At 41.9% G+C, this 14,262-nt stretch overlaps 1 protein-coding gene across 1 annotated transcript; it reads right to left on the minus strand.

Annotated features, from left to right (window-relative positions):
- Window positions 1-123: 123 nt before the first annotated feature.
- LOC112254432 (kelch repeat and BTB domain-containing protein 8) lies at window positions 124-5,940 on the minus strand. The gene is made up of 5 exons (XM_024427013.2): window positions 5,835-5,940; window positions 4,752-4,953; window positions 4,235-4,541; window positions 3,153-3,960; window positions 124-3,076 (listed from the first exon to the last, which is right to left on the minus strand). Exons 1-5 carry the CDS (start codon window positions 5,848-5,850, stop codon window positions 2,613-2,615), a joined length of 1,797 nt encoding a protein of 598 aa, XP_024282781.1. The 5' UTR covers window positions 5,851-5,940; the 3' UTR covers window positions 124-2,612.
- Window positions 5,941-14,262: the final 8,322 nt, after the last annotated feature.

Here is a 14,262-nt window from a genome sequence, read left to right on the forward strand (position 1 = left end):
CAGTTTTTTTTTTAACTAACCTTGTACAATGTGATAGCTAGCCATTTTATAAAAAGTAACCTAGACAAGGGTAGTACAAGGTTTGCTAATAATAAAGCACCAAATAATCATATGGCAAGTCAATAGGTTATCAAATTTTATTCTCAAAATATGTGCAATGTGAATTTCACAGTTGAGCTCAACCACCACTATCCCCCAAACCCTACAAAGACAAACCATCAAACAAAAATAAATACAGGAAGAGTCCACTGCTAGTTGCCATCTGTGGACAATGCTTACATACAGGTCTTCAATGAGCTTCGATATGGCTGCACAAGGCCAACTACGGCTGTTGCACAGAAAGCACATCGATTGGCTGATTCATTGTAAGCTTTGCATCGTGTTGGAGATTAACTCAACATTGAAGTTACATATCTGTAATGCTTACTGAGAAGTTGTTAAAGAAAATCAAAATGTGCCGATATCCATGTGTGGGATACAGAACATAATCACCATCATAACTAAATATAGAAAATAGAAATACAGCCATTGAAATTAAATCACATTAAGTTACAAAAGAAAAAAAGTTTGTAAAAACTGTGCAAGTACAGCAAACGTATAGTTCAGTATATTACACAAGACATTTAAATACAGTACTCTGTATCAATAGAAATCCTGAGAGTTGTCCATTCCTGGTTCCCAAGTGACTGAGTTTAGGCATTCGGGCAAACCCCCTTTCACCTGTGAGGGCTTCAGGAGGGCATTGCTCTGACCAGATCAAACAAGCACCAAATGATCTGCAATCATTTTCTTTACCAAAGTTTATCATGTCACCTCCACACCTAGAATGTGGGTTTTCATATTATTCCCCATTTCAAATTCTTTGCAGGCAGAACTGTATATCCCAAGATTGCTTTGTTGTTGATTGATTTTAGGGAAAGCTTTAAACGAGAAAATCATATGTAGTGCAAAGATGACACAGCAACCTGCATGAGGAAATGATTGACATCATTGAAAATGTTGCAGTTCCATAGGGAACCGTCACTCAATGGCTGTGTTACCCCAATTATTACATACAAGACTGTCAAAAAAGCAGGACCAAGTTCTGTTTTTCCTCCATGTACAGATGGATTCATGTGTAAAAGATACAAAGTTGAGCCCAACACTGGTAGTTCTGTCCAGGAGGGTGCTTGGTAAAGTTTGCAGTGACTGACTATTGGAGAGTGATTCAGTGCAATGAGTAAGACTTGACACTGCCTCGCCAGGCTAAACACACAGGACTATTATCCGATGCACCCACCCACAGGCACAATGACAGCCATTGGGATCTGCGCTAAGTTACACACCAACAATCTCCATTTTACTCAAACTACTACTGTACATCAGCCAGCCACACAGCCAATATTGAGCCGTTTCACCTAAAGTACACAAATTACGCTTGTTAAGTTAATGCACTTCCACAAGGGTAAACCTAACTGTATCAACATTTCCTTAGTTATTGCTACTAGAAACTTTATCCACTTTTCAGATGAACCAAGTTCTGAAATGCATTTTGGCATTTAAGAGGTAGGTTATTCCAAACACTTCTAAAGCTTCTAATCAATAGACATGCTGGAAAAAAAGTATATCCAAAGAAAACACTGCTGCAGCAAGCTGCACACACTTTGGACAAATCAATGCATCTGACTGAACCACGTCCCTTCGCTCCTTACCTGACTGCTGAGTTGCTATCAAAGCAAACGGTTGCATGGTTCAAAATGTCTCACTTATGCTAGCCACACACACCTGACGCCATGCTTGTTTCTCCAATGTGGAGAGTGAATAGTCTAACTTCGAGTTGTCTTGGCATGTGACACGTGTTACAATATGGATGTCAGCTGCAAGTGTGAAGCTAATCTACGAATGCAAAAATTATGAATCCAACTGCAACAAAGCCAAACAGCACATTGGTTGACACAGCTAAGGCCTTCTCTTAAAAGCAAAGTATGCATTTCACAAAACATACCTGCTCCTACCACAGATTGAAATAAACCTAAATCACTAGCACAGACAACTAATAAACACTTCCAAAGACGAGCTTGCTGTAGGGCGCATTGAGCAGTCAAAGACAAAACCCCATCAATCTGAGCATCACCGCCCATCTTACCCGTATGAATAATGACTAAAATTATTAATAATTCTCACTTTATGTTGACATGACAATAATTAGAGGGCACTTCATATTGATCCCGCAACGGCATGCATATCAATTGTAAAAATTATAACCTATATATCCTTTTAAGAATGGTATTTTATTAGGATCCCAATTAGTTGTTTTGCAAAAGCCGCAGCTACTCTTCCAGGGGTCCACACAATAAAATGGAACAAAATGGCTAAAAAAAATAGATAATTGCACTTATGAGTCATTGTACTATACTGTAAAACAAGTATCAGTATGGGTATTTGGTTCTGACTGGAGAAAAATAATCAATTTTGCAATCTTTTAAAACCACCAATTTGATCGTGTTGAACCATTAATGCTTTAAGACTAAACTCGACAGTCCTTGTGGTGCAAAACACAGGACAGTACCAGGCACGCAGGACAACGCACACTCCCTCTTCGTGGAGGAGGGAACTTGTCACCTACGGCCCTCTCAGAGCACTTTCTGAAGACACTGTGGGTACAGTTTGGCCACCACACACTCAAAATGGCGACCAAGGTCCCAGAGGCGGTCGGGCGTCTCGTAGACTTTGGTCCATGTGTCCGCCTCGTCGTCGTACTGGTAGAGGGAGTTCTTCCTGCTGGTACGGAACACATGTTCCTCCACCATGACCTGTGTGGCGCGGACAAACAGCTGCAGCTTGCCCTGGAGGAGCAGGGCCTTGATGTAGGGGCTGGTGGCCTGGTCGAACGGAAGGTCTCTCTTGCGGGCCCAGGTGTTCTGCTCAATGTCGTAGACCTCCATGGTGAAGGTGCGCTGGTGGTTCCTGCAGATGCCAGCTATGTAGTAGATGCAGTTATTGTGTAAGGCAGCCAGGCCCTGGCTCCGGGGGACTCTCATGGGGGCCAGGTGGCCCCAGTAGTTCTTGCGAGGGTCAAAACAGAAGAAGTATTCACCTGAGAAACAGAGAAAAGAAGCACCACTGAGTGTTAAGAAAAACATAAACATAGTGTCTCCACCATTCCACCTCACCTTGGAGGATGTAGATGCGGTCTCTGTACTCCACAGCACTGTGGAACTCCATGGCTACAGGCATGGGGCTGACGGCAGTCCAGTAGTTGTCTCTGGCATCGTAGCACTCCACTGACTTCAGTGCATTCCTCCCATCCCCCTCATACACACGGCCCCCCAGGGCATACAGCTTCCCGCAGCAGTGGACCAGCCTGCAGCTGATCCGGGCCCGCAGCATGGGCGAACGCCACAGCCAACGGTTCCCTGCGTGCTCGTACTGCCAGAAGTCACTCTCTGCACGGTGGTCAATGCACACCTCACTGTTGCTAGGGCGGTAGCCCCCGGCGATGAAGATGTCGTTCTCCGATGACACCAGAATGCCCACCTCCCGCAGGTCATTGGGGGGCTTGCAGAGCTTGAACACCTTCCCAGCAGTGGTATCCAGGCAAGGCACAGTCTGCTTCTTCCCTGAGTGTTTGTGTTCCGCATCAAAACAGATGACCATCTCAGAGGCGGTCATGCCCAAGCGCTGGGGGCAGCCGTTGGTGCCGTTGAGACGGGCCATGGCAGAGTCTCTGGAGAGGGCGCAGGCAAAGGGGGGTGGGATGCGGCTGAAGAAGGAGTTGTCCAGGAGTGGCAGGCGGATGCATTGAGAGAACACTTCAGCCAGGTGGGCCTCCCTGCGGGAGCGGTCGTGCTCCAGCCAGCGCACAATGCTCTCATACACGTGCTCCTCCTTCTCCACGTTCAGGTCATCGTTGTTCAGGATGCTCACCAGTTGCTCTTTGGTGAGCTGGAGGAACTCCTGCTCCCGCGCCACACACAGGAACTACAACAGCACAACACCACATGTCACATTTCACCTAGACCTCAGTCATTTGTCGCAGAATGCTCAACTAACAGATAGACCTGGAATGCTATCCTAAAGACCTGGAATGCTATCCTAAAATATAAGTGTCAACTACTTTATGGTACTTGTGTTCACATTATTGTAATTATAAGGCCATTTTAATGACATATTGATACATTAATCCTTCCCAAATGGCAAGCCAAGTGAAGCACAATAGTGTAATAGAACAGCTTTTTCTTAGAATAAAACCCACCTTCTTGCGTATGTAGTCCTGGGAGCGCTCCCTCAGCAACTGGTGGCTGTAGGCGTCGGCGAACATGTAGACCCCGGTGCAGTTCTGGGGGTCCAGACGACTGATCATGAACAGGGCACACTGGTCCTGCAGGGCTGGGATCTGGAAGATGCTGGCTGCCGTGAACAGGGCCTGGATGTTGGACTCTGACAGCGTGACTCTGGACGTGTAGGCATAGTCCAGGACAAGGTGCATGGACTCAGACTCCACCCCGACGAGCCGCACCTCACTCTGGCTGCTTTCTGTAAGGCCACTGGTGAACATGGACCTGGAGGGAAGAGGAAACACTTTTTTTAAAGAAAATTTGTTGCAGCATTGCCTGGTCCCAGATACTACTCAATTGCCATCATTGACATGACAATGAGTGACAGGAAGCTGGTATGATGGCACAAACTGACTGGCACTCAGGCTAGTTGAAGCCTTGGTTGTTATCTAAAAATGTGAACATCTACAAACAAGCTGCTCACATCAGACCTACCTAAAGTAAGGGCTGATTGCTGCAAGGACATTTCGGTGACACGAGAATGTCTTTCCATGGTCCACTTCAACAACAATATCTGTGAGCTGTGCTTCATCATACAATACTTTGAGCTGCTGGAGGATGTTACAGGCATGAACAGCATATACCCCACTGTAGGTTGTGCTTGACGGACTCCCATTCTGTACGTGTAACAGCTTGCCTACGGAAGAAACACAGGAGAGAAACATACCCTTTTTCCATGATGGACATTAAACAGACACTGATGAAATTATGTGGGAAACGTTAATATTATTTAGTAGCATATGCACCACAACAATTGAGTCATGCGTACTGGCTACAATGGGTAGAGAAATATTCTAAAACATGTGGAGATTAGTAAACTGACTAGCTATGGCTATACTAAATTACTATTCGACACACTAGATAGTCTTGTATAGTAACGTTAGCGAGCATGCAATCAGTGTGCCATGGATATCACCCACTCAGCACAACTTGTGCGCACGATTTATTGACAGAACAAAGACCCGTTCCGAAACAACGATACCTTTCTTAACTAGCTAGCTATCGTAATTAGCTAGCTAGTTAACTCATGTTGACATGGAGCTAGTCGGTTAGCTCATTACACAAGTACCGTCAAACTGGTCAACAACTAGCTATGTTTCATCAGGACGAGACGTGGGCACGTTACGTTAGCTAGCCGGACATACGTTAGTTAGCTTGTTACATACCTTATTGACAGCTATTAATAAAAGCTCAGATAGTACACATGAAAGGTCTAACAGGATCATTGGCATACAAATATAGGCAATTGTTTAGACTTAGTTCTACTAACAGACAAAATGTGGTTAAAACTAGCCATCTGATAACGTTATAGATAGTAATGCTAGCTAACCAGCATACACTTTGGAAGCCATTCGCTTACAGCTTCACTTGTAAAACGAAGAGAGACAATCTTAAGTGTCTAATACTTTTGTCAGGGTGTAATCTTGGTGGTTATATACCACTCAATATGAATTAGGGAACTTTAAAGTTGGTTTTAAAAGTCTGCCTCGTTAACACAAACAATCAAGAAACGCTAACCTCCACTGGCAGCCATTCTCCTCAGTCTGTTCTCAGAGCACACGGTGAAACGGAAACAGCCGACAATGACACCCAATCAACGTAGAGCCAATGGAATTGATGATCAAGTTAATCACTAAAGGAACATCTAGGCAACAATTTATACGTTCTCTTTTAATCAGGAATAAATTGAATATAGATTTAAAGGCCCAGAGCATTTAATTTAGAATTTAGAAGGGCTCTGTATAGGCCAACACTGTGTTCTATTTAATGATATGATTTACACACACATTGTCATGCATCCGAAGTTTAATGTAGGACAACCCTTACAAAAACACAAATTCTTAGCATCCAAGTAACTCCAAGGTCTGTCTAGCCATTACCTTGCATCTATGAAACTACACTACTTTGATTGTCTCTATGCTGCTAAAGGCCCATACCAAGCTTGTTATCAACATTACAATTGGTGAATGGCCTTTCAGTAATTAAGAAGAATGTATGAAATGCATTTCATTTCAATTTGAACTGTCAATCACAAGAGAGTGGTCAGCATTTTGATGTGGGCCTCTTGAAGTTCAGCACATACAGTCTGGTCTCATAAACTAGGCATAATATAGTAAATGTAAATCCGGGCCACTCAAATTACTGTAGAATCATATGTTACGTTTAGTATGGCTACATAAGACAGAAGGTTGCTTAAGGGAAATGCTAGTAGCGTGGTTGGTCGTGGGGTGTATGGGTAAGTGTATAACGCAAATGTCTAGCAACCCATAGGTTGTGTGTTTGAATCTCATCACATCATTTGCGCTAATTAGCAACTTTGCAAATACTTACAACTTTGTATCTACTTTGAAAATACTTAATATGTTATCTAACCCTTCCCCTAAGCCTAACCATAACCCTTAAACCTAAGTTCTAACTTCTAACCTTAACCTCTAACTTAACTCCTAACCTTAACCCTAACCCTAACCTTAACCCCTAATCTAGCTAACATTAGCCACCTAGCTAATGTTAGCCACAACAAATTGGAATTCGTAACATAGCATACATTTAGCAAATCGGTAACATATTGTTACCGAATTCAGATTTGTTACACATTGTATGAATTGCAATTCATAATATATCATACAAATTGTAATTCGAAATGGATGATGGACATCCACAAATGTATACATACCATACGAAACACAACATATGATACCAATTTACATTTTCCAGATTTAAATTTACTATGTTACTTCTAACCCTGAGTCCAGGTTGGCACATGGGGTGCCACTTGCAATCTAATTGTGTCAACAGGGTATTTGCTGTAACAAGCCATGCAATTGGCTTGTAATTTCCATATATTAATGCAGTGTGTCATTTAATCTGTATTGCTCTTAATTAGAATGTATATACTGGCAGCATTATTAGATTAATTACATCAACATGCAAGAGTACATTATATTTTATTAATGACTATAACAAGTCATTGACGCTGGCATATTTTGTTGTTCTATTCTATGGTTAGACATTTGTATTCATTTGTGTAGGCTCAATGTACATCTAAAAATGAATTAAACTGGATTCCCCCCCACAGATCTACAAAAGAGAAAATGTCTTGAATGCGTGTCTTCACACCCCAGAGTTAATATTTGGTGGAAGCACCTTTGGCAACCATTACAGCTGTGAATAATTTTTAATAAGATTCTACCAGCTCTTAGGGCAACATATATCCATTGTTTTTGTCAAAATTCTCAAGCTCGGTAAATTTGGTTGTGAATCATTGATGTACAGCAATTTTCAAACCATGTCTCTGATTTTCAAGAATATTTAAGTCAGGACTAAGACTAGACCATTCAGGAACACGCAATACCTGGAAAGCCATTTTGGTGTGTCGTTGGCATAACATTTTGTGAAATTGTCCCGCTGAAAATTAAGACTCAATCACTGGGTAAGGTACTCAGAAGTTTGAGGTGGATTTTCCTATAACTTTTTACCTGAGCTTTGCTTCTTTCATATTTATTTTGATCCTGACAAACTCCACAGTCCCTGCTGGTAACAAGCATACTCATAACATGATGCTGCCACCACAATACTTAAAAATACAGAGGGTTTCACACTGTGTCTTGTTGGATTAGATTTGACAGAAGGAATACTGCAAGACAATACGGCAAGGACATTAACTTTTTGGCCTGAGTTAAAAACTACAGCTGTAAGTCCAAATATGTAGTTTTTAACTCAGGCCAAAAAGAAAATGTCTTGCCGTGTTGTCTCACAGTATTACTTGACGACCTTGTTGCAAACAGAGAGGATGATTCAGTGTCTATTTTTAAAACACAAGCTTCCTTCTTTTAACTTTGTCACGTAGACAAGTAATGTTGAGTGAATGCAATATTGTTGATCCTCTGTATTGTCAATTATTGTGGTGAGAGCATCATGTTATGGGTAGTCTTCTTAAAACCTAACCCTGCTATAGTTTTTTTTTTTCAGCGGGACAATTACTCAAATTGTAATGCCAAAGACACAGCAGAATGGTTTTCCAATAGGTGTTGAGTGTTCCTGAGTGGTCTAGTCTCAGTCCTGACTTAAATCTGCTTGAAAATCAGTGACAAGGTTTGAATACAGCTGTCTATCAATCATTTCCAACCAAATTTACTTGGTTTGAGTCATTTTTACAAAAACAATGTATACATGTTGCCCTAAGAGTTGTGCAAGGTTGGTAGAATCCTACAACAAAATATTACCAGCTGTAATGGCTGCCAAAGTGTTAACTCTGGGGTGTGAAGACATACGCAATCAATACATTTTCATTCATTTTCTATCATTTTTCTTTCACTTTGGAAATATGGAGTAGGTTGTGTATATCGGTAGGGGAGAAAATCTAATATAATCACTTTTTAGAGTTAATTTTAAGGCAGCGAAATGTGAAGTCTGTGCAAAAGGTTTGTGGACTTTCACTAGTAACTGTATATTTTCTGGTCAGAATGTTTGTGTCTTGCAATACTACAGTAGAGGCAACAGTCTGATCATTCTTTTTGCCATTATCAGCATAGTGCAGCCTGGAAAATGACTCTAACGCTGCATAACATTGTAAAATGATAGGAGGAGAGTCAAATAAAATAACTGCAATCCGCACAATCGATTTTTTCTCTCCAATTTGTTCCCATTCAGCTACAGTGCAGGCTGTTAAATTGGGCCTAGCTGCTCTGGAATGAAGGAAAGAGGCTTCCTGGGGTTTCTGTTATTTAATGATACCTTTAGCTTATGTTTACCCCTCTGCAGAATGCCCCCTTTTTGATACATTGAAACCATCTCCTGATATATTGGCTCTTTATAGCCTAATACTTTTTACTTTTTGTACGTAGAACTGCATTTTCAGGTTACAGTAACAATGAAAAAAGGATTCCTTATTTTTGGTGCACTTTCAAAATGTATAGGCTACTCTGTCTCAACTTTAAAAACAGTGTGATTTGCTACAATCCATGACATGTGGGGAAATGTTGACTGAGAGAAAATGGGAATAGATGGGGTCATCTTTTGTGGTTTATCCTCAGATTGCAGTCTAAAATTGTAGGCCCGTGTTTTTCTCCGAAGGGAAAATGCTTGGATGAACTATATCATGTAGTTATAGTCTTACAGAATGATACTATATGGTTTAAAGACTGCAGTCCTTTGACACACATTGTTAAGCTACAATTATTTTATGAATAAAAGTGTCCCAGAGCTTCTTTTGAGTGGGGAGCAACAGAAATGCTATAAAATATTTTTCTGGAAGAAATTGCAATGTCATCATTTAGCCCAGCCCTTTTCTCAGATTCTTTAACCCTTAGCACCAGAAACCTGCTGAGTAAATGAGCACTATTGTCCTGTGGAATGCAAATGTAATATTTGGTACGTACTGTACGTTGATTGAATTACACACCAGATGTTCACTTCCAAAAAATGACCAAGGTGTACATGAATGTGAGAATTCATATTCAATGTGTTTTAATGTGTGTAGGTGTGTGCGCGTGCCATAGAGGGATTGCACTTTATGATGAATTTCCCCATCCTGCCTAAAAGGCCCCTCTTCAGTTGTAAGACAATTTTGCACCGTCTGCCGGGCATCGGAGAGAGAGGGATAAGCGGAGGAGCCTTGGGTCGGGAGCGATTGAATTGCAGAACAGAAGAGAGGATGAGATGGAATGCATGAGGGAGAGGAGGCAGGGGGTGTAATTGTAGTTTAAATGTGTGTTTTTGTCAGAGATGGAGGTAATGGGTTATAAAATGCCTCTAGGGACATGTGGGAGAACGCCTGCAGATGTTGTGAAGAGCCTACCACCCAGGAGGAGACAAATAGGAGCACGATGGGAGGCTGCTGTAAATACAGACCTGGAGTCCCTGCTTCATGTTTAAAAAGTGCCTTTCTAACCCCATCTATGGGGCTGGGTGAATACCTCATCATATGCTCTGAGCCTACCTAGCTAGTCTCAGCACAACCCCATGATGCCACTTGGAAAACTGCTGATGATGTTTCTTAATGACTACAATGGCTAATGTTTATGAGTAGAATTGGAAAACACCAGTGGCGGACAAAGTAACTAATTGCCATAATTGAGTAAAAGTTAAGATATCTTAACAGACAATGACTCAAGTAAAAGTCACCCAGTAAAATACAACTTGAGTAAAAGTCTACAAGTATTTGGTTTTAAATATACTTAAGTATCAAAAGTATATGTAATTGCTAAAATATACTTAAGTATCAAACAGACAGCACCGTTTAAAAATATATATATTATTTTTAATTTAGAGATAGCCTGGGGCACTCTCCAACAGTCAAACATAATTTACAAACAAAGCATGTGTCTTTAGTGAGTCAGCCAGATCAGAGGCAGTAGAGATGCCCAGGGATGTTATCTTGATAAGTGAGTGAATTGGCCCATTTTCCTGTCCTGCTTTTGGGTGTCAAGGAAAATGTATGGAGGAAAAAGTACATTATTTTCTTTAGGAATGTAGTGAAGTAAAAGTAAAAGTTGTCAAAAATATCAATCGTAAAGTATAGATACTCCAATAAACGACTTAAGTAGAACTTTAATGTATTTTAAGTACTTTACACCACTGGAAAACACTTTAGTTCATTGAAGGCCTCTTTGGTCAATGAGTCAAAAACAATCCTCTTGGGCCTCCTGAGTGGTACATCGGTCTACGAGTACTACAGACCCAGGTTCAATACCAGGTTGTATCACAACCGGCCGTGATCGGTAGTCCCATAGGGCGGCGCACAATTGGCCCAACATCGATCTGGGTTAGGGAGGGTTTGGCCAGGTGGGCTTTACTTGGATCATCGCGATCTGTTGACTCCTTGTGGTGGGCCGGGCGCCTGCAGGCTGAACGTCTGTTGAACAATGTTTCCTCTGACACATTGATGTGGCTGGCTTTCGGGTTAAGCGGGCAGGTGTTAAGAAGCGCAATTTGGTGGGTCATGTTCCTTTGGCCACCTTTCCTTCCAGTTCTCTGCTGCCAATGGCTGGAACGAATTGCAAAAATCTTTGAAGCTGGAGTCTTATATCTCCCTCTCTAACTTTAAGCATCAGCTGTCAGAGCAGCTTACCGATCACTGTACCTGTACACAGCCAATCTGTAAATAGCACACCCAACTACCTCATCCCCATATTATTACTTACGCTCTTGCTCTTTTTCGCCCCAGTATCTCTACTTGCACATTCATCACCTGCACATATATCACTCCAGTACTAATGCTAAATTGTAATTATTTTCGCCTCTATGGCCTATTTATTGCCTTACCTCCCTACTCTTCTACATTTGCACACACTGTACATAGATCTGTCTATTTCTCTTTTCCTTTGTGTTATTGACTGTAGTTTTTTTTAGGTGTAACTCTGTGTTGTTGTTTTTGTCACACTGCTTTGCTTTGTCTTGGCCAGGTCACAATTGTAAATGAGAACGTGTTCTCAACTGGCCTACCTGGGTAAATAAAGATGAAATAAATTACAAATTAAAAAAATGTTTTGGCGGGTCATGTTGGGGAGAAAAACGGGGTAAAATACAGATGGGCATCTTTATTATCTGCTTTCTGTTGGATACTGCACAAATATTGGGAAATATTGTTCGGTTTGTAGCTAGCATATTTGGTGGTCTCCCCTCTTTGGTGTAATTAGCCATTCATCCTTTTATGGTCTGAGGTTATAACCTCAATTTAGCAAAAGAGTTCCCCACAGAAAACCACATTTTCATCTCTTCAGAATTTGAGATTATAGAACAATGGATGAAAGCACTTCTGTACTGTAGGTCTATGAATACATATTTTCTGGGTAGTATCCCAAAGTGACTGAATTGGAGTAAGCAGGAGTACAGTTTTCCTTTATAACTTTGGGGACAGTTCATTGGGCTGGGTGACCGTGCATTGTCTGCCCTTCAAAAGAAAACAAATAAGGCTGCAGCTCCCCACTGTGAGCTCGAGTCATTTGTTCCACTTGTCCGGCTGATGGATTCTGTTTGATAAAATCTGGCTTTTTTTTAGCCGCTCTCTAATTACTGAAGAAAAAAAATATACATATTTCAGCAATTTTTTTGGTCTTCACAGGCGGTGCGTCCGCACTGAGGCACTATTGAGGTCTCTCGGTGTGAGTGGAAGCGGGCCGGGAGACACCCAGCTGGGAAGTCTGAAGCTCTAATAGCAGAATCGGATTAGAGGACTCCCCCGGCGTGTCCGGCTCACTCGTGTGTGAAGGCTCTGACCATCATCAATATTGAGGTGCTTGCGCGGGGGTGATCCATCAGCAAATCCAATTGCACACCCAGAATTCTGAGGTACTGGCAGAAAGCTGGGATGGGCTTTTCTTCCCCTTTGACATTATTCCGGGAGAGTATCCATTAATGTAATCTAGCACGCAGAGGCAATCATGCAGCCTTCCAGCCCCAGGCAGGTTACTCTGAGGAGAAAGTGCAACTTTAGCACTTAATCATCTCACCCATACAGACCATACCAGTCTATATGATCGTTCTCCCAACTATATGTTACCACATTCCCCATCGGGTGCACTGTTGTAATCTCCAGCTCATCTTAGGGCTTCTGACCCTCCATTTGCCCTCTCTCATTTAAAGTACCAGCAACCAATGCACCGGCTGATTTCAAACAAATTATGCACCAGATGAAACCTTGCCATATACTGTAAATTAAGTTATGCCATTAAGAAAATAGCTCAGTAGGGTGTGATGTTATACAGTACCTTCTGCAGAATTTACATTTACACACACAAATCTAATTGAGTGCTGAGTGTTTTCAGTCGAAAACAATTACATTATGGATACCAAAGAAAATGAAACACCTAGCAGTGTACAAAATACTATATGTTTGCCAAAAACATTTGGCTATGGTAATCCCTAGAGGAACAGTTAATGACAATGACCTGCTGGTCTGAAAAGATAGGAAGATGGATATACTGTATTGTTGCATCCCCATGTGGTGTGGTCTGAGAGTGGCCCTGTTCCCAACTAAGTGTACCACGCCCTCCAGCCTGCTACATTATGATAGCAAGGAGAGGGACCAGACAAGTACTAGGGGCAGTGTTGTGTGCCTGGTGAGGTCATGAATAGTGAGGTGTGTATTATCATGTGATTGATTCACTGCATGCGTGGCTCCAGGGGAAGACGCAGTGAGAGGTCAAACAAGACTGTTCCAAATAGACCTGTCTGAATCAGCCTTAGGGGGCCTAACCGGTTAGACAAGGGCCTTTTACTGAGAGTGGCTTTGGTTTACTGTGGTTGGGCCGGACAACCGCATGTTTTATTCACTTGCCTTAGAAGGTGACAAATGCTGGACCCTAATATTCAAGACTACCAGTATGCGTGACCACTTTCTTAGTCTTTCTAATCTCATGACCAGAGTCTAAGGACAAGTCAGTAACATTAATTAGTTAACAAGGCATTCACACTAAGGTACTTCTATATGTTGCAAGGCAATTATTATCGAACAAGTTCTTATAAATCAATAAACTCAGCAAAAAAAGAAACAGCCCTTTTTCAGGACCCTGTCTTTCAAAGATAATTCGTAAAAATCCAAATAACTTCACAGATCTTCATTGTAAAGGGTTTAAACACTGTTTCTCATGCTTGTTCAATGAACCAATAACAATTAATGAACATGCACCTATGGAACGTTCATTAAGACACTAACAGCTTACAGACGGTAGGCAATTAAGGTCACAGTTATGAAAACTTAGGACACTAAAGAGGCCTTTCTACTGACACCAAAAGAAAGATGCCCAGGGTCACTGCTCATCTGCGTGATCGTGCCTTACACATGCTGCAAGAAGGCATGAGGACTGCAGATGTGGCCAGGGCAATAAATGGCAATATCCGTACTGTGACAGCGCTTCAGGGAGACAGTACAGACAGCTGATCGTCCTCGCAGTGGCAGACCATGTGTAAGACTGTCTGCAATAGGCTGAGAAAGGCTGGACTGAGG

The sequence above is a fragment of the Oncorhynchus tshawytscha genome, linkage group LG07, assembly GCF_018296145.1.
Source record: "Oncorhynchus tshawytscha isolate Ot180627B linkage group LG07, Otsh_v2.0, whole genome shotgun sequence".
Lineage (NCBI taxonomy): Eukaryota > Metazoa > Chordata > Actinopteri > Salmoniformes > Salmonidae > Oncorhynchus > Oncorhynchus tshawytscha.